The sequence below is a fragment of the Gopherus flavomarginatus genome, chromosome 20 (genome assembly GCF_025201925.1).
Source record: "Gopherus flavomarginatus isolate rGopFla2 chromosome 20, rGopFla2.mat.asm, whole genome shotgun sequence".
NCBI classification, from domain to species: domain Eukaryota; kingdom Metazoa; phylum Chordata; order Testudines; family Testudinidae; genus Gopherus; species Gopherus flavomarginatus.
In genome coordinates, this window is record NC_066636.1 from 10,504,506 (window position 1) to 10,523,559 (window position 19,054).

The window sequence follows — 19,054 nt, forward strand, 5'->3', positions numbered from 1 at the left end:
TTTAGAAGTGCTTAAATACAAACGCTAAACGTCTAAGTACTAAGACTGGTGAATTTGAGTGCCTGGTATTGAGTGACGATATTGATAGGATAGGCATCACAGAAACCCTTGCACCCCCTCCTGCACCCACATGGGGAGACTGACCTGTGTGCATGGAGCAGCTGGCATTGCTGCCCCCACTCCTCCCTGGAACGCTGCTCATCTGGGCACCCCTAGGGGCTGTGGGATGTGGGGGCAAGAAGTGAGATCATCCGAGCTCCCTGCATCCAGGTCACTTTCCTCAGCCGGGCTGCATAGCGGGAGGGCAGAGAGCAGCAGCTTCTGATGCTCCCCTCACAGCACAGCCCAAGTGGGAAAAGTGACCAGGACGCATGGAGCACATAGGGTTGCTCCTTACTCCCCTCAAACCTCTATGGACCCATGGAGGAGCATTGGGGCAGGGGAGAGCAGTGAGCACCTTTGCACTGCCACACGGTGCCCTTTGACCCCTGGAGCCCTGGGCGGCTATCGGGGGGCACCACCCCTAAGGCCGGCCAGGCTCCCCAGAACGAGCAGCAGAAAACACAGAGACTGGCCACACACTGAGCAGTGGTAGCCTGGGCGGCTCGTAATGGAGGCTCAGGGGGGAGGGGTGTCATAACATTTTTTCCCAGATTTGGACCTTAGCGTCCAAAATATGGGTGTTAGCATGAAAACCTCCAAGCTTAGTTACCAGCTTGGACCTGGTAAAGCTGCCACCAGCCAGGGATTTATACAGTGCCTGGCTCGCTGTGGTCTCCCCAAAACCTTCCCCGGGGGACCCCCAGACTCAGATGCCTTGAGTCTCACAACAAAGGGGAATAAACCATTTCCCTTCCCCCTCCTCCCCTCCAGGTGTTCCCTCCCTGGGTTCCTGGAGAGATATACAGAAGCAAGCTCCGTGAATCTAAACAGAGGGACTCCCCCCTCCCTGTTTCCAGTCCTGGAAATAGAAGTACCAAGATAGCTAATCTCTCTTCCCCCTTACCCAGAGGGTATGCAAAGTCAGGCTAGTAAATCTAACACAACGAGATTTTCCCCCTGACTTCTTCCTCCCACCAATTCCCTGGTGAGCTGCAGACTCAATTCCCTGGAGTCCCCACTAAAGAAAAAATCCAACAGGTCTTAAAAAGAAAGCTTTATATAAAAAGAAAGGAAAGGACATAAAAATGGTCTCTCTGTATTAAGGTGACAAATACAGGGTTATTTGCTTAAAAGAAAAAAATGAATAAACAGCCTTATCCAAAAAGAATACAATTTAAACATTCCAGCAACTACACACATGTAAATACAAAAAAAGCCAATATAAACTTATTGTCTTATTATCTTTGTACTTACAACTTGGAAACAGAAGATTAGAAAGGCAGGAGATAGAAAAATCACTCTCATAGCCGAGACGCCACAGACACAAGACAAAGAACAAAGAACTCACACACAAACTTCCCTCCACCCAGATTTGAAAAAGTCTTGTTTCCTGATTGGTCCTCTGGTCAGGTGTTTTAGGTTACTGGTGTTACCCCTTTATAGGTAAAAGAACATTAACCCTTAGCTATCTGTTTATGACAAGGGGGCTCAGCCTCCCCAAACCTTGCACTGCCAAGGGGACAGTGGGGCCCATGATCAGGGGCCCTGGCCAAGTTAGGTCCCCCTGGAAAAGTCTCCCCTATGTCAGCCCCAGGGCTGGAGGAGCTCCCACTCCCTGCTACAGCCCGGGGGCTGCAGCAGGGGCACAGAGCTTCTCTGGTCTCAGGGCCACAGCGGGGCAGGGGTAAAGGAGTGATAGGGTGGGGCTGGTGGGGGAAGGGGTGGAACAGAAGTGACAGTGGATGGGGCCATGGGTGGAAGGGGGTAGAGCCACAGACAGAAGGTAGGGGCATGGTTCTGGTGCTGGGGCCCCCACACTTGTTCTCCCTTTCCCGGGGGTTTGGCATCACTAGCCCCGGCTTAGCGAGTAGGGTTCAGTGGTCCCCATAATGTGGGGTGCGACTCCTAGGGGGACACAGAGGAACATTCATGGGGGCACCTCAGGACCTGAGCCAGCCCACATAGAGGGCAGGGAGGGAGCACCACTCTGCCACAGCTCTTCCCCAACCCCACCCTCAGCCTGAGACTCTGGCTCCCAGCCCGGCGTCGACCCCTTTACCCCTGTCCGCACCCCTCACCCCAGCAAGCAACAGCCCCACTCCTCCCAGCCCCGGTTCTTGACCGTGGCTTCCGAGGGGCCACAGCCATGGCTAAGAGGGCACAATGTGAAATGTTTGGGGACCACTGGTTTAGGGTGACGTCCTCAATCACTTCTCTGCAGTCCAATAAAAGCTATTCCTCACTCACCTACCCCTCCATCAGGACGGACTAGGTATGTTCTGCTGCCCTTCACTCATACAGGAAGGAGAATAACATTTCATTCCACTCAATCCTAAAGTCATTTGTAACCCAAGACCATCCCAAACTGGTCATTTTGGGGAAGCGGCCCCATCATGCTGACATAGCTAGGCAGAGTAGGTGTGTCTATGCAAACACGGTCTGTTCCGGAAGTCTTTCTCCAGCTCCTCACTAGGTGAGAGAGGGGAGCTCATTCAGACCCTGCTTTCGCTTAGTATTTAAAAACTCCTTAGTGTCCCTATCTCTGCCGGCCTTAGATTTCTCCTCCTGTCCGTTTTTTCACAGCTCAGATGAGGTGACCGAGTGGTTACGGTGATGGACTGCTACTCCCATTATGCTCTGCCTGCATGGGTTCAAATCCCATTCTCATCAGAGGCATTTAGTCTTCACCCTCCTTTATAGACAACCATCTCCCCCTTTGGTACAATAACAGATCAAACAATGTTGCTTGTGTTACCCAAAATTGGGTCAGTTAGTAAGCTTAGAGAGGACTAATAATGCCCCTCTCCCCCAGAGTCTGGCAGAAAGCAGCACATTTATTAGCTTGATAGCTAAGCTCAAAAGAAGGGATGGGGGAGGGTGTCACACTCATACTCACGCTCCCAGGACAGGCCTGGCAGTGGAGATGTCAGGATCCTTTAAGGTAAGTGTCCCACAGCGCAGCGATGGACGGTGCGATGAAGATCAGTCTCCCTGAGGTGCAATAGAATGTAACACAGCGAACCACTGGCCAGATGGGCCGGGTGAAGGGCATTCACTGGAGGTACAAAGGAGAGTGGGAAAGCCACTTCACAGGCATTCAAAGCGGGAAAGGACACAAGCTGGGGGAGTTTAACAGACCTTTTGAGCATACAGGTTATACAGAGCATACAGATCACTGCTGCTCCTACAACATGATAAGTTCTCAAGCAGCATGTTTCTTACTTTGCCCATCTGTCAATTTTGATGATTATTGATGGAAATATTTTGCCATTGGGTTGTGTGTTTACACAGAAATTGACATTTACCAACAAATACACAATTCTTCCAAGCCTGCCTAGTCTGCAGTTGATGGGTTTAGAGGGACACATTCACTCTTCCAGGTCCCCATTCCAGGCCTGTGCTCTCCAGGTTGTCAACTTCCCGCACTGCTGGGATTCTTCCCTCATCACCCCCAAACCACTGCCCCACCCCCACTTCTGGGGTCCCCTCCCTACACTGTCTAACTCCACTGCTGGCAGGATCCCTTCCTGTTCCTTTCATTTCCTGCCTCCACTCTGGGCAAAAGCTCTGCACTCTTCCCACACCAGAAGTTGAACCCAGGCCACCTGGGTGAAAACCAGGAATCCTGACCACTAGCCCATATGGGACTATTGCTGCATCTGACAAAGTGGGTATTCACCCACGACAGCTCATGCTCCAATAAGTCTGTTAGTCTAGAAGGTGCCACCGGATTCTTGGCTGCTATTATTACTACAACTCAGGCCTTGGCTACACTGGAGAGTTACAGTGCAGGTGGTGGCTTTACAGCGCTGTAACTTACTGCCCGTCCACACTGGCAAGGCACATACAGCGCTGTATCTCCCTGGCTACAGTGCTGCATGTGCTCCACCTCGACGAGAGGAATAAAGAGAACAGAGCTGGTGATGCAGCGCTGGGGTGCCAGTGTAAACAGTGATTAATCTTACTACGCTGTCACTGACCTCCGGAACCTTCCCATAATGCTTTTAAGTAGAGATAACGCTCTTTGTTTTGGTGTGATGCCTCTGTTTGCTTTGTTGTGAGCTCAAGGCTCCCGGAGCTGCTTATCTAAAAACCAAACACAGTTACTGTTTGCAGTGAATGAGCAGAGGCAGGGGGATCCCTTTGGAACACCCACAGCTGGTGTTTGCTTGAGGAGAGAAGCAGCCGGGTGGGCACGGGGGAGGGGGGGTCTGTTTTGGATCAGCGGCTTATCTGGTCTGTGAGGAAAAGAACAAAGGCGGCTATTTGCATTTAGTGAATGAGAGAGGGGTGGGGGAGGAGGCTTGAACTTGCCAGGCAGGGAGCTGACACAGTGTCAGCTCCAAAAATCCACTCGCTCTGTCTCCCCCACGCTCCGTGTCACACTCCACCCCACCCTCCTCTTTTGAAAAGCACATTGCAGCCACTTGAATGCTGGGATAGCTGCCCATAATGCACCACTCCCAACAGCAGCTGCAAATGTGGCCATGACAGAGTGCTGGTAGCTGTCAGTGTGTCCACACTGCAGCGCTTTCCCTAAACAGCTGTAGGAAGACAGCTTTAACTCCCAGCGCTGGACAGCTGCAAGTGTAGCCAAACCCTCTCTAAGCCGACCCCTTATGAGAACAGCAGGGACTAGCATGACTAGATGTCCCGATTTTTGGGTCTTTTTCTTATATAGGTGTCTATTAACCCCACCCCCATCCCAATTTTTCACATTTGCTGTCGGATCACCCTAGCAGGGGTTGCACACAGGGCTGCATTAACCTTCAGGTGCTGAGGTTTCCCTCTCTCCATTCCCAGAGCCTGTGATCAGGAAACAGACATCAGGGCTCCCAGGTGCTGCACAGACCATGACTGAGATCAGACCCCATATTATGCAAGGTGCTGTACAAACCCTGGGCAACGCTGAGACACCCAGGAGGTTCCCCTCAATTTCCCTGAGCCTCTGCTGCCCAACTTCTTCTGAATCCCTCTTGGCTCACCCCCCCCCACAAAAAAACCCCACCTTTCCAAACAGTCCTTCTTTCCTTGCCCCCTGATTCTGGTTTCACACCCTGGGACCATCTCCTCTCTTTGTCTCTCCCCCTCCAGGTGAAGCAGAAATGGAGGCAACTTCAGCCACTGGAGTCAGCCTCAGCGAGCACTGCAGCCGGCCCCGGGGGAGGGGGGGTGTTTGCAGACACAGGAAGGGAGCAGGGGGTGCTGGGAAGAAGGCGGCAGGAGAACAAAGCTCAGAGACCCAACATGGGGAAATTCCAGGGGGCGGGGCTCTGACACATCCCAGGTGCGGACAGCTCCTGGGGGCGGGGACTCTGGCTCAGCTGGGGGCAGGGCAGCTCCTCGGGGCGGGGCTCCAGCACAGAGCAGGGGCGGGGCAGCTCCTGGGGGCGGGGCTCCAGCACATAGCAGGGGCGGAGCAGCTCCTGGGGGCGGGGCTCTGCACAGCCCATAGGCAGGGCAGCTCCTGGGGGCGGGGCTCTGGCACAGCCCATGGGCAGGGCAGCTCCTGGGGGCGTGGCTCTGGCACAGCCCATGGGCAGGGCAGCTCCTGGGGGCGGGGCTCTGGCTCAGCTCAGGGGCGGGGCAGCTCCTGGGGGCGGAGCCCGGGCTGAACAGCTGCTTCCTGGTTCTCCACGTGCTGGCAGCAGCGCTGGAGCTGCCCGAGCCAGAGCGGAAGCCGCTGTTCTCAGCTGCAGCCAGGATCTGCCCCCGGCCCCGCTGGGATCCAGGTGGGGACAGAGACTGGGGCCCGGGGGTTCCCCTTGGTGTGGCTGGCGGGGGCGGCAGGGGAGAAGCCGGAGCTGCAGGCGGGGGAAGGGCGGTGGGACATTGTGACCCGGAGCCCCCGGGGAATGAGAGGCGCTGGGGGGCAGGAAAGTGACTCTGCCCCAGGGAGCCTGGGAGAAGCCTTGAAGGCGCCTCGGCCCCAGTGGAGCTGCAGGAGGATCCGCCCGCCCGCCCCGCTGGGATGGGGGGGCCGGGGCCCGGCCGTCGTGTGGGGGGAGGGGCGGACCCCGGGCCAGGCGGGGGAGGGCGGTGTATTAAATCCCTCCCCATAGCAATGTGCTACTCCCGGGCACTGCGCATGCCCAGTAACAGCCGCTGAAGCCGCTGCCCTTCCCCCTGCCCGGACCAGCCGTAACGTTCCGCCGGGCGCTGGGGGCAGGGCTGGAGCGGGGCGGGGGAAGTAACAGGGAGCGTGGGAGGGGGCGGGCGCAGAGCAGGAAATTGATGGGCGGGGGGGGGTCAGGCAGCTGGAGGCAGGGTTCGTGGGGGGCTAAAGGGCACAATCCGGGCTGGGGGGAGGAGCAGGAGTTGAGCTCAGGGGGAGGCGCTGGCAGAGCCCCCCCCTTTGGTGTGAGGGCGGAGGTGTCGAGGGGGGAGGAGAAACCGGAGTTGCAGTGGGGGGAGGTCACTGGGGTGGGGGGTGTAGATCTGTCTCTGTGCAGCCAGGACATTCCCGGGGTGGGAGGGAGGTGAGTTAACTGGATCCTGTCCCTGTTTTTGCCACTTCCTCCCACACACACATTCTCTCAAGATTTCCCCTTTTCTCTCTCATTATCACACGTGGCTATAAAATCCAGGGAGATTCTCCTCTCCCCCCCCAATGATCAGCTCTCTAATTGCCTCTGATTTTCCCTTTTCTCTCCATACTTCTCAAAGGTCAATTTAAAATCTCTCCGATGGGGGGTGGATTTTCCCACCCATTTTATCTGCAGCGATTTGTCCTTGTTTGGGTGGGAAATTGTTGCCCTGGGTCATTCCCCAGAACATGGCTCCCACTGGAGTGGGATGGGATGAGGTTCCCGTTCTCTGCCAGGGCAGGGAAGGGAAGGGAGGAGCACATCCCCCATGGAGACTGCCCAGACCCCATTTCCCAATTCCCCTGCGGCCCCCTTCCATTGTCCAGGGAGTCTTCCAGCTCCCCCCCCCCGCCCTTAAATCAGCTCCTCAAAGGGCTCTGAGCTGCTCACGTGAATGGTTGCCCCGTGGCCGGGGGGGACCATCACATTCTGTTTATGTATTGGACAGTCATATAAAATCCAGTCCAACAGTCCCCCTTTTCCACTAGTTATTTAATAGCAACATCAAATCCCCTCCGATCTTGGTGGTTTTCTCTCATGTTATCAAATGTCGTTTGTGACAGGGTTCTCTCTGCGTGTGTCAAAGATTGATATAAAATACCCCAAACATTTGCCCCACTTCTCTCTAGTTGTTTTATTTCTAATTGAATATGATGGGTTGTTTCCCAATGTGCTAAGATGCAGCCGCCTCTGGGGTGGATCCATGGTGGCTATTATTTGCTAGTGACAGCCCGTGGATCTTTCTTGCCCTCCAGGCCTTCCATTCTCCTGTTAAAGAAGCACTCCCCAGGCTCCCTCTGCCTGTGTGACTGGCCAGCAGGAGGTGGTGTTAACTTTCTAGCCACTTCTCACACTCTGTGAGGTAACACTTGCAGGGGCAGGGAGGGTGTCTGTGTGGGGAGATTGCAGCTGAAGGGGCATTGTGGTAGGGGGAGGCCTCTGGGTGGCTGGGCAGGGGGTACCCTAGTCAGGTTGGTGGGTTGTGGAGGTTTGGGGTTTTCGGGGGTGGTGGTTCTGATGTGCCCATCCCTGAGGCTATGGGTCCTGGAGGTGGGTATCGCTGGGGGCCTGGTGGCTGCATAACAGTGGGGGTGGGTGTCTCTTGGGGAGGCGGGACAGAGGGTTAGAGGGAGCCTGGTTCTGTGCCAGGGGCTCTGTCTGTGCTTCCCCCGCTGGTTCCTGGTTTTGTTGCCATGCCCAGTGCACAGAGCTGGGGGAGGGGATCCCTGGCACTAGGTGAGGGCATGCCAGGGAAGCAGAGTGATGGGTCGCACTGTAAAGCATCAGGGGGTCACACTGGGCAGAGGAGGGGGTCCCAGGCAAATGTCAGGGTAGATCGTTCTGGAGGGTGGGGAAGTTCCTAGGCAGGCAGTGAGGGACTGAGTTCCCAGTGGGGGGGGGTCCCTTGAGGGGGTCCCTGGCTGCTGGGGGCTCTTGGTGGGGGGGAACCCTTTGGGATTCCCAACCTGGCAATCATGGTGTGGTGGGGGTTCTCTGGCCGGTGGGGCTTTGAGGGGTATCTGGGGTCCCTGGCCAGGGACTCTGGGGGCTGCGTCCCAGGGAATATCTGATGGGATCCTGGCTGGGGGGTGTCTGGGGCCCCTGGCTGGGGGGTCTGGGCTCTGGGTACTAGGGGGTGTCTGGGGGCTGCTGCTAACCATGATCCTTCTCTCTGGTCAACTTGTACCAGAGTCCTGGCTCCTAGTCACCAGGTCACCAAGTCCATTCCCCAGTCACGTGCCCTGTCACTGTGATAACTTTCTGTCCACTTAGCAAACACTGTTAGTGTGAATTCACAGAATTTACTTTTCTCCTCTTTTGAAAACTGCAGGAACTTTCGGTTCCGTTTGGAAAATTTTTGCCCCCAGTCCTTGTCCTAGATCTGCGGTGGTGAGGGAGGTGGGAAGCCACACGATGGTCAGCACTGCCACACGATGGTCTTTTCCACAGCGTTCTGAACTCATTCTTTCTGAAATCCGGTGTCATTGAGACCGTTGTTAATCCAGAGTCACTGTATGGAAAGACAAGGAGTGATTCCAGATGGACAGTGAGTCAAATGAGATCAGCCATTCTCCCTGTGAGGAGGGGCTCCCATTAGCTGCTCTCCCCAGAGAGCTAAAGGAGGGAAGCTGCTCATACACTCCGTCCCTCTCTGCTCAGGATATTGGGGTTCAGCTTCCTGGGTCAGATGCTGCAGCCTCCATTGTGATCTGGGAGACCAGGCTTGGCAGCTGCTGCTCCCCTAGTGGGGCTCTGTGCTGGGAAGTGACCTTAATTAAAGCTTCTTCTCTGCCCGGCCCAGGGGATGACTTTCTGCAGCTGGTCCTAGCCCCCTAGGGCAGTCCTGGGCCCTGTTACTACTAAATTCTGAGCCAGAGTCTCCAGGTAACTGAAAGACCTCAGGGAATGTCCTAGGGTCTGGCAAGAAAGTGACTCTGCACAAACAACACCACCTCATTTCTCCTCCCATTAGCGGTTGCCAGGAGGAAATCCAGCCATGGGAGAGCAAAGCCCCCAGGAATGGGACTGTCCCAGCCAGAGGGGCAGGGAGAGAGGACAGGGGAAGGAGAGACTGAAAGGGGCAGTGGGAGAAATGAATGTGGGGGAGAGATTTCCAGCTCTCTAGTCCACCCAGACACATGTATTGCTGCATCCTGGGGCAGAACCACTTTCCAGTGAACAAAACAAGGATCAGACAGAGCAAAAGCCAGTTCCTGACTCCATATTCCCCCTGCTGGGGTGTGGCTGCCGTGGGGTCAGTGTCTGAGGGAATCCCCCACAGTGACTCCTTTGGTTCTGCTCTTTTCTAGCCTTGTGTTCAGAGAAGGGGTGAGGGGAGAGAGAAGGGAGGTTAAAAATGTGTCTGTGGACTTAGCCTGGCAGGAGGGGCCAGGTCTAAATTGTAATAAACAGATTGAGCATTTCCCAGCATGACAGAATCTAGGGTGTCTGTCTGCAGGGAAAGGGCCTGGGGGAATTGTGATGTGAAATTAACTAAAACCGGTTCTGAAACGCCCACAACTGCCCTTCTCCCCCAGACAGGCTGCAGAATGTTTTGCTCCAGCTCATCCCAGCCTGGCGTGGGACAGGGAAGAGAAATGGCTGCAGTGGAGTCAGTCCAGGTAGAGATTATCGGGGGGTTGCTGGTGGGTTCCTGCTGGAGGAAAGGGAGAGCAAATACACCAGAGGTGGGAAGGTTTGCAGAGTCTGGTTTGGAGGTTGGAGCGGGGCAGGAAATTCACAGCGTGGGGAAAGGAGGAGGCCAGGGTGTGGCAGACCTGCTGGGAGTTATTTACTAAGTGGCCTAGATTCTAGGAACAGACCCAGGAGGTTTGGAGGTGGAAATGCCCTAATTTGTGAAGAGAGAAAATAACCCACCTACATGGAGCTAGTCAAACTGACCAGACTCCTAGTGCTGGAGCCTGACCTCATTAACCATCAGCTGCTGTGAGATATAAAGGGGACACCCATGAGTCAGGCTTATTGGAGCTGCCTCTCCCTTCATATCCCACTCCTCACAATGAGGAGGGTGTTGGGCATCCTACCAGCGAGCTCTCCCTGGACCCTGCTAGGGGCTCCATCTCCTGTATCAGTCAGTGGCTAGTAGGGGGGTGATGGATATGCTGGGAGAGATAAGGGGCTCTCTCTTCATCCCCTCACCCTGGCATTTGCTGGATACTCTGAGCCAGGTCGAGGTGGGACTCTCCTGACTATGATCCACCCAGAGCTTCCATTTGATTCACTCTTCTCTGCCACAAATAGTGGGGCTGTGAGTGGGGCAGCAAGTCCTTAGTGTTGGACTTTTACTCTATCAGGGGCTGGTGACCTTCAAGGAGATGGCTATGTATTTCACCAGGGAAGAGTGGGCTCTGCTGGACCCCACTCAGAGAGCCCTCTACTGGGATGTCATGCAGGAGAACTATGAGACTGTGACCTCGCTGGGTAAGGGTTCCTGTCCCTTCTGTTCTTGGAAGGGGAAATGAAGAGTGAAGGTTCACGCCACCCCCACAATGCCATCTGTACCCTGTCCTGTTTCAGCATCACCCCAATAGGCCAGTGACACACATAATACCAGAGACCCTCCTCTGCTGCAGAACACTTTGGGAACAGAGCACAGGAGCCGTATTGCACAGTGTCAAATATCTCCTGTTTGCTCAAGTGAAACTGGGGGTTAGGTCTGGCATAACTGTCCCATACCCCTAATCATTTTTGTTGCCCTTTTCTGAACCTTTTCCAATTCCAATATTTCTATTTTTGAGATGGGGTGACATGTGCATGCAGTATTCAAGATGTGGGTGTATCATGGATTTATTTGCTGTTTTTACAAATATGATCTATGAGATATACTGTCATATCTATCACTTTCTTAATTATTTCCTACATTGTTCACTTTTTTTCACTGCTGCTGCACATTGAGTGGATGTTTTCAGAGAACTATCCACAGTGACTCCAAGATCACTCTCTTGAGTGGAAACAACTAATTTAGACCCCATCATTTTGTACGTATAGTTGGGATTGTGTTTTCCAATGGGCTGCACTATGTGCTATCCTGTCATCTAGTACTGCTAAGATCCTGGATTCAGTAATATCCCTGCCCTTCCTGTTCCCTTTCTCCACCGAACCCCGCCAGCCCATGCTTCCTGTTCCCAGCTTCCCCAGGATTCTCGCACTGTCTCTGAACCTCTCTGTCAGCAAGAAGCAGTGCCAGGGACACTTGCCCTCTGTCTGGAGTCTTCGATTTCTGGGACATGGATTTACTTTCTCTGTGTTGTAAGAGGCTCTGTCATAATGAGTGTCTGTGATGTTACCCAGAGTACAATCTGGACTGTTAAATAGCTGTACCTCAGTCCTCCAGCATGGGGTGCCTTTTCCAGTGTTTTCCCGCGAGAACAGCCCCTCTTGGCCAATTAACACACAGTCTCCAGCATGTAACTCACTCCCAGCTACACAGTATTAGACAGCCACTCATGAATTACACCTCAGGAGAAAACCAGCAAATTCTCAAGTGCCCAACTTTCCCCCAGAAATGTGCATCTTGCACTGTCCAGCACGCTACTGAACGACCCAAGCTCATATGAAGTCTGTCATTTCATCAGCGGAAAATGACATGCACCAGCTTGTTATCCCAAACAGAGTTTCCAACACACTTCAATCCACACATACTGGTTAGATGAACAATAAACCAAGCTTGTTAACTACCAAAAACTAAAACTAGGCCCAGTCCATGAAAGGGGCACTCCCAGGAGAGACTGTACAAAGGCTGGAACATGAAACACCTTTGTAAACCTGAGACAGCTGCCTTGGGGACAATGACAGGGAGAATCCCCCAAAGTGACTCCTTTGTTTCTGCTCTTCTCTGGCCTCCGATTGTTCCTTCCAACGTGGAGTACTTTGCACTTGTCTCTACTGAATTTGATCCTATTTACTTCAGATCATTTCTCCCGTTTGTCCAGATCATTTTGAATTTTAATCCAATCCTCCAAAGCACTTACAACCCCTCCCAGCTTGGTGTTGTCCGCAAACTTGATACGTGTAAGAGAGAAACTGTTACTGGGAGGGTTTCCCCATGTGTCAGAGGGTTACACCCTGGTGGGAGGGGGCTAGGCCTGTACTGGAATAAGGTCACTCTGTGCTTCACAGTGTGCTAGAACCTAGAATGTGCATTAGCAGGGGAAAAGCTGGGGGGAATCAGCTTGGGGAATGGACAAAAGCCTAGTCTGAATTCTCACACCTTGCCCTTTTCACCCCAGCAGGCCAGAGAATAACATCCATGTTTCGCTGCAGATCATCTCGTCCTCCCAGGGGCAAGGAAATGGCTGCAATGGAGCTGGCTCAGGTAAGAGATTATCAGGGTGGCGGGCTCTGCTTGGAGGTTGAGGAGCAGTAAATGCATAAGAGGGTGGGAATTGCTAGAGGTGGTGGGAAGCAGGAAATATCTCGGGTGGAGAAAGGGAGGGGACAGCATGTGACAAACCTGCTGAGACTTGTGTAGTGTAGGGCGTTATGGGTTGTCACCCCCAGGAGGCAGTTTGTGGAGCTTCTGGGAACTGCTGTGTCCTCTAACCCTCACGCTGGGCTAGCCCTTCTCACACTGCTTTGCTGGAGATTTCGCCAGCCTCTCCAGGGCCTGTTATCACCCAACACAACAGCAGGTGGCGCCATGCAGCCAACTAAGCTACCTGAGTGCGTTACCTAAGCCACTCAAGGACAGATAGAAGACAAGAGCCAATTTCCCACTCCCCAATCTTGCACACTTGCTGTAGTATAAATCCAGAATGATACCATCTTATAGTGCACAGGGATCTCTATAATACAAGCTCATTAATGTAGTTCCCCTTCCCCTCGATATGGGACAGATGTGCACAACAAGCTGAGATTTTCCCCAGACACTTCACTCAAAATACGCTGGTTAAGATAAAGCATCAAACAAGTTTATTAACTGCAGAAAGATAGATTAAGTGATTATAAGTGATAACAAACAGATCAAAGCAGATTATTTAGCAAATAACCAAAACTCAGACTAAGCCTAACATACTAGATGGATAGAATTTGAATTAGCAATTTCTCACCCTGACTGATGGTACAAGCAGTCCCCCAAGTTTCCATACACAAGCTAGAAATCTCTTGATCCTGGGAGCAGCACTTCCCCCACATCCGTTTTTGTTTCTCAGGTGTTTCCAGAAGTTCTCTTGTGTGGAGAATGAGGCCAAGAGATGATGTCACACCCCACCTTATGTAGCTTTTCCATATGGTGGGAACCTTTTGTTCCAAACTCAGTTCCTAGTCCAGTTTGTGGAAAAATACAGGTACTAAAATGGAGTTTAGTGTCATGTGGTCTGGTCACAGGCCCTGCTGAGTCATAGTAGCCATGACTCATAGGCTGGCTGAAACATTCACAGGAAGGCTAAGCTCTTCCACAGTCCATTGTCTTTGTTGAGCCATCAGCACTGTCTGGCTTCTTCATTGTTGTACCTGAAAGGCTCATTGTGGGTGTTACCCAGAGTAAGCACATTTGAAATACAGATACAGAGTCAATATCCATAACTTCAGATACGAACATGATATGTGCACACAAATAGGATAATCATATTCAGCAAATCAGAACTTTTCCAGTGACACCACACATGATGCATCTTCTACAAAATAGATCATAATTATGTCCTAATCATATTATAATCATACCACTATGATGAATATGGGGGTGTAGTGTCAGATAGGTCCTAATTTCAAGGCACAGGAGTTGGGAATGGAACTTCCCCTCTTTGTGGAACAGGAAATAACCCTCCAGCCAGGGCTGGGACAACTTCCTAGACTCTCAGCGATGGAGCCTGAATCTACTGACATTTCATTAATTACCACCAACCCTAATCTTTGTGGCAACTGTAAACTTTATCAGTGATGATTTTGTACTCTCTTCTAAGTCATGGATAAGAATGTTAAATAGCACAGGGCCAAGAACCAATCCCTGTAGGAACCTGCTAGAAAGAAATCCACTCGATCATGGTTCCCCATTTACTATCAGAGTTTTTAATCTATTTAATGTATGCCGTGTTTATTTTGTATCATTCTAGTTTTTTTTTAGTAAAAATATTGTGCTAATCAAGTCATGTCCCTTACGGAAGTTTAGGTATATTACATCAATACTATTAGCTGCAACCAAACTTTTGATCTCATCCAATAAGGATATCCCGTTAGTTTGATAGGCTCTATTTTCTCTAAACCTTTGTTAATGGGCACTACAATTCTGACCTTCTAACTTCTATTCTTTATGATTGACTTCCCCTTTCTTCCATATATTTTATTTGGAGAGTGCTTGGATTCCTACCAGGGAGCCACTATCAGGGTCCAGAGACAGCCCCATCTCCTATATTAAGCTCTGGCTAGTAGCTATGTGATAAATGTGAAGACCCTGCTTCTGTCTGCCAGATGGGAGACACAAAGGTTCTCTCTTTCTACCCTCTGATGCCTCCTGGCTCCTGTAAGCAAGGTGGGTTGGGACTCTGTTAACATGTGCCTCCCGGAGCTTCCATTTCCCTGGTGCTGCTGTTCCGTGAATAGTGGGGTTGTGAGTGGGTCAGCAGGTACTGAGTATTGGACTCCTGCTCTTTCAGGGGCCGGTGACCTTCGAGGAGGTGGCTGTGTATTTCTCCAGGGAAGAGGGGACTCTGCTGGACCCCACTCAGAGAGCCCTCTACAGAGATGTCATGCAGGGGAACTATGAGACGATGGTCTTGCTGGGTAAGGATTCCTGTCCCTTCTGTTCTTGGAAGGGGAAATGAAGAGTGAAGGTTCATGCCACCCCCACGATGCCATCTGTACCCTGTCCTGTTTCAGCATCACCCCAATAGGCCAGTAACATACATACTACCAGAGACCCTCCTCTGCTGCAGAACACTTTGGGAACAGAGCACAGGAGCAGCATCACACAATGTCAAATATCTCCTCTTTACTCAAGTAAAACTGGGGTTAGGTCCAGCATAATGAACAGAAGCTTCCTACCCCCAGCCTTCTCTCAAACCCTGAGCCTTCTCTACCCAAACCAGAATGTGCTTGGGGTGTAACAAGCAGGCGGCTGGAGTCAGAGCTGCCAGTCCAGGGTTACTTATCATACAGACACTCAGTGCGTCCTTGAACGCTGGCTGGGAGTATCCAGACAGGGGAGCTCCAGCAGCAGAACACTGAATCTCACCCAGGATTACAGATGACACAACTCCTCGCTGATCTGGATTGCACCCCAGCATGTGAAAATGGCCTAGGTTGGTAGTGACATTTCTTGAGACATGGAGAGTCTTGCTCCCATATCACCAGGTGTAATAAAAATAACAGGAAAGGCCAAATATGGAAAACTGATTGTTCAGCTTGCTTTTGACCTGCATCATATTTTGCAATATATTCCAAATAAGGAAATTAACGTGCAACGTATGTGTCATTGTTTGTGGTTTTAAGCTGTAAAAGGCTTGTGTGATTTTTAGCTCAGGAACAGTATTCCAATAGCTGTCGCCCCCTGCGTGCTTGTAACCAAGAAAAGAGCCTCAGGCTGAGCTGATTCAAATATTAATCCTGTGGTCGTTTTCCACAACAGCCTCAATAGGTCCCTGTGATGGAATGTAAGGCTACATCTAGACTACCCACCGTATCGGCGGGTTAAAATCGATTGCTCGGGGATCGATATATGGCGTCTCATCTAGACGCCATATATCGATCCCCGAGCGCGCTTATATCGATTCCGGAACAACACCAACCCCAACGGAGTTGCTGATTTGACAGGGGGAGCCGCGGACATCGATCCCGCGCTGTCATAACCTTAGTCCCAGATTTGGACCTTAGCGTCCAAAATATGGGGGTTAGCATGAAAACCTCCAAGCTTAGTTACCAGCTTGGACCTGGTACTTGCTGCCACCACCCAAAAAATTAGAGTGTTTTGGGGCACTCTGGTCCCTCTGAAAAACCTTCCCTGGGGACCCCAAGACCCAAATCCCTTGAGTCTCACAACAAAGGGAAATAATCCTTTTTCCCTTCCCCCCTCCAGGTGCTCCTGGAGAGATACACAGACACAAGCTCTGTGAAACTATACAGAGTGACTCCCCCTCTCCGTTCCCAATCCTGGAAACCAAAAGCACTTTCCTATTCCCCCAGAGGGAATGCAAAATCAGGCTAGCAAATCCAACACACAGATCGCCCCCTGATTTCTTCCTCCCACCAATTCCCTGGTGAGTACAGACTCAATTTCCCTGAAGTAAAGAAAAATTCCAACAGGTCTTAAAAGAAAGCTTTATATAAAAAGAAAGAAAAATACATACAAATGGTCTCTCTGTATTAAGATGATACCATACAGGGTCAATTGCTTAAAAGAATATTGAATAAACAGCCTTATTCAAAAAGAATACAAATCAAAGCACTCCAGCACTTATATTCATGCAAATACCAAAGAAAAGAAACCATATAACTTACTATCTGATCTCTTTGTCCTTACACTTAGAAACAGAAGACTAGAAAGTAGAAACTGCTTCTCCAAAGCTCAGAGAAAGCAGGCAGACAGACAAAAGACTCAGACACAAACTTCCCTCCACCTAGAGTTGAAAAAATCCGGTTTTCTGATTGGTCCTCTGGTCAGGTGCTTCAGGGGAAAGAGACATTAACCCTTAGTTATCTGTTTATGACACGCCCCCCAAATTGCAGACAGTGGGGACGCTCACTGGCGGCGATTTCCTTCTAGAACTTTAAAATAAACAGATTACTACAACACATGCACCTTTACATATACTACTAAGTATATAACTAACAGACTTCTACATTTTAAGAACACTTTTTAACTACTGAATTCTGGGAAACTCTCACGGGAGAGTGCATCAGCAACTTTATTAGAAGCTCCTGTGATGTGTTGAATTTCAAAATCAAAATCTTGGAGAGCTAAACTCCAACGAAGAAGTTTCTTGTTGTTCCCCTTGGCAGTATGAAGCCACTTTAGTGCAGCATGGTCAGTTTGTAGTTGGAACCGCCGTCCCCAAACATATGGGCGTAGCTTTTCCAGGGCGTACACAATGGCATAGCATTCCTTTTCACTGACTGACCAGTGACTTTCCCTCTCAGACAGTTTCTTGCTGAGAAACACGACAGGATGAAAGTTGTGATCTGTTGCTTCCTGCATGAGCACTGCTCCTATACCACGCTCAGATGCATCTGTGGTTACTAGGAATGGCTTGTCAAAGTCCGGGGCCCTGAGCACAGGGTCAGACATGAGCGTTGCCTTAAGTTGGGTAAAGGCCTTTTGACACTCATCAGTCCACCGAACTGCATTTGGCTGGGTCTTTTTGGTCAGGTCGGTCAGTGGGGCAGCGATTTGGCTGTAGTGTGGTACAAATCGCCTGTAGTATCCGGCCAAGCCTAAGAAGGATTGGACCTGCTTTTTGGACCGTGGGACAGGCCACTTTTGGATAGCATCCACCTTGGCCTGTAGGGGGTTTATGGTTCCTCGACCCACCTGGTACCCCAGGTAAGTCACTCTGTTTTGGCCTATTTGACACTTTTTGGCCTTAACAGTTAGTCCTGCCTGCCTGATGCGCTCAAAGACCTTTTCCAGGTGTAGTAGGTGTTCGGGCCAGGAGTCTGAAAAAATGACCACATCATCGAGGTAGGCAACTGCAAATTCTCCCAGTCCAGCTAGTAGACCATCTACCAGCCTCTGGAAGGTGGCGGGTGCATTTCGAAGGCCGAAAGGAAGGACATTGAATTCATACACCCCCGCATGGGTGACGAATGCTGACCTCTCCTTGGCAGGTTCATCTAGCGGTACTTGCCAGTACCCCTTGGTTAAGTCTATTGTAGAGATGAACTGGGCACATCCCAACTTTTCCAATAGCTCATCGGTACGTGGCATTGGATAGTTGTCCGGATGAGTTACAGCATTTAGCTTACGGTAGTCCACGCAAAAGCGTATTTCCCCATCTGGTTTGGGTACCAGAACCACTGGAGATGCCCATGCACTGGTAGATGAGCGGATTATACCCATCTGTAGCATGTTCTGGATCTCCCGTTCTATAGCAGCTTGGGCATGAGGAGACACTCGGTAGGGTGGGGTTCTGATTGGGTGAGCATTACCTGTATCAATGGAGTGGTATGCCCGTTCAGTCCGTCCTGGGGTGGCTGAGAACAATGGGGCGAAGCTAGTGCACAGCTCCTTGATTTGTTGCCGCTGCAGACGTTCCAGGGTGGTTGAGAGGTTCACCTCTTCCACGCCACCGTCTTTTTTCCCGTCGTAGTAGACACCGTCAGGCCCCTCAGCATCCTCTCCCTGGACTGTAAACTGACAAACCTGTAAGTCTCTGGAATAGAAAGGCTTGAGAGAATTAACATGGTACTGTGAAAGTAGAATGAATTATATTGTGAAAATAGAAAGGATTAAAGAAATGCTGTCTGTACCTTTAAGAAAAACTGTTGGAATGCTGCAATCCAGGTGTCAGGAATACAGACATTCACATAGAACAATTGCACCATTTAAGGGCAATTGTTGAAGTATTAGCCTCAGATCCATAAAGAGTTAGTAAGGAAGTAGGATATGCATGCTGTGCCCCAGGTGATACAGTTTTGCTTTCTTTGTTCCTTTGTCTGATTCCCGCTCTTTTATCTGTATAAATAAGACTGTTTGGGTCTTGCATGGCCGCTCACATATTCTGAATGTTATTGGCAGAGCGCTGTGCTAATAAAACAGAGTGGTCTGACAAATTGTGAGTCCTGATTCTAACTTTGACAATTTGGAGGTTCCACCGAGATGGCAACCGTCTTCACTGGGGCTGTGTGATTCCTGACTGTTTTTGTGGGATGACCGTGGCAGCCGGCACCTGGGCATTTGGCCCAAGCGGTCCCCC

General features: G+C 51.1%; 1 protein-coding gene across 1 annotated transcript in view; it reads left to right on the forward strand.

Annotated features, from left to right (window-relative positions):
• LOC127037847 (zinc finger protein 560-like) overlaps positions 1-15,576 on the forward strand; it is a 586,628-nt gene extending 571,052 nt beyond the window's left edge. The window contains exon 5 of the mRNA XM_050929988.1: positions 14,801-15,576. Within this exon, the coding sequence (XP_050785945.1) occupies positions 14,801-14,968 (168 nt within the window). The 3' untranslated portion in view covers positions 14,969-15,576. The remainder of the gene's footprint in view (positions 1-14,800) is intronic.
• Positions 15,577-19,054: the final 3,478 nt, after the last annotated feature.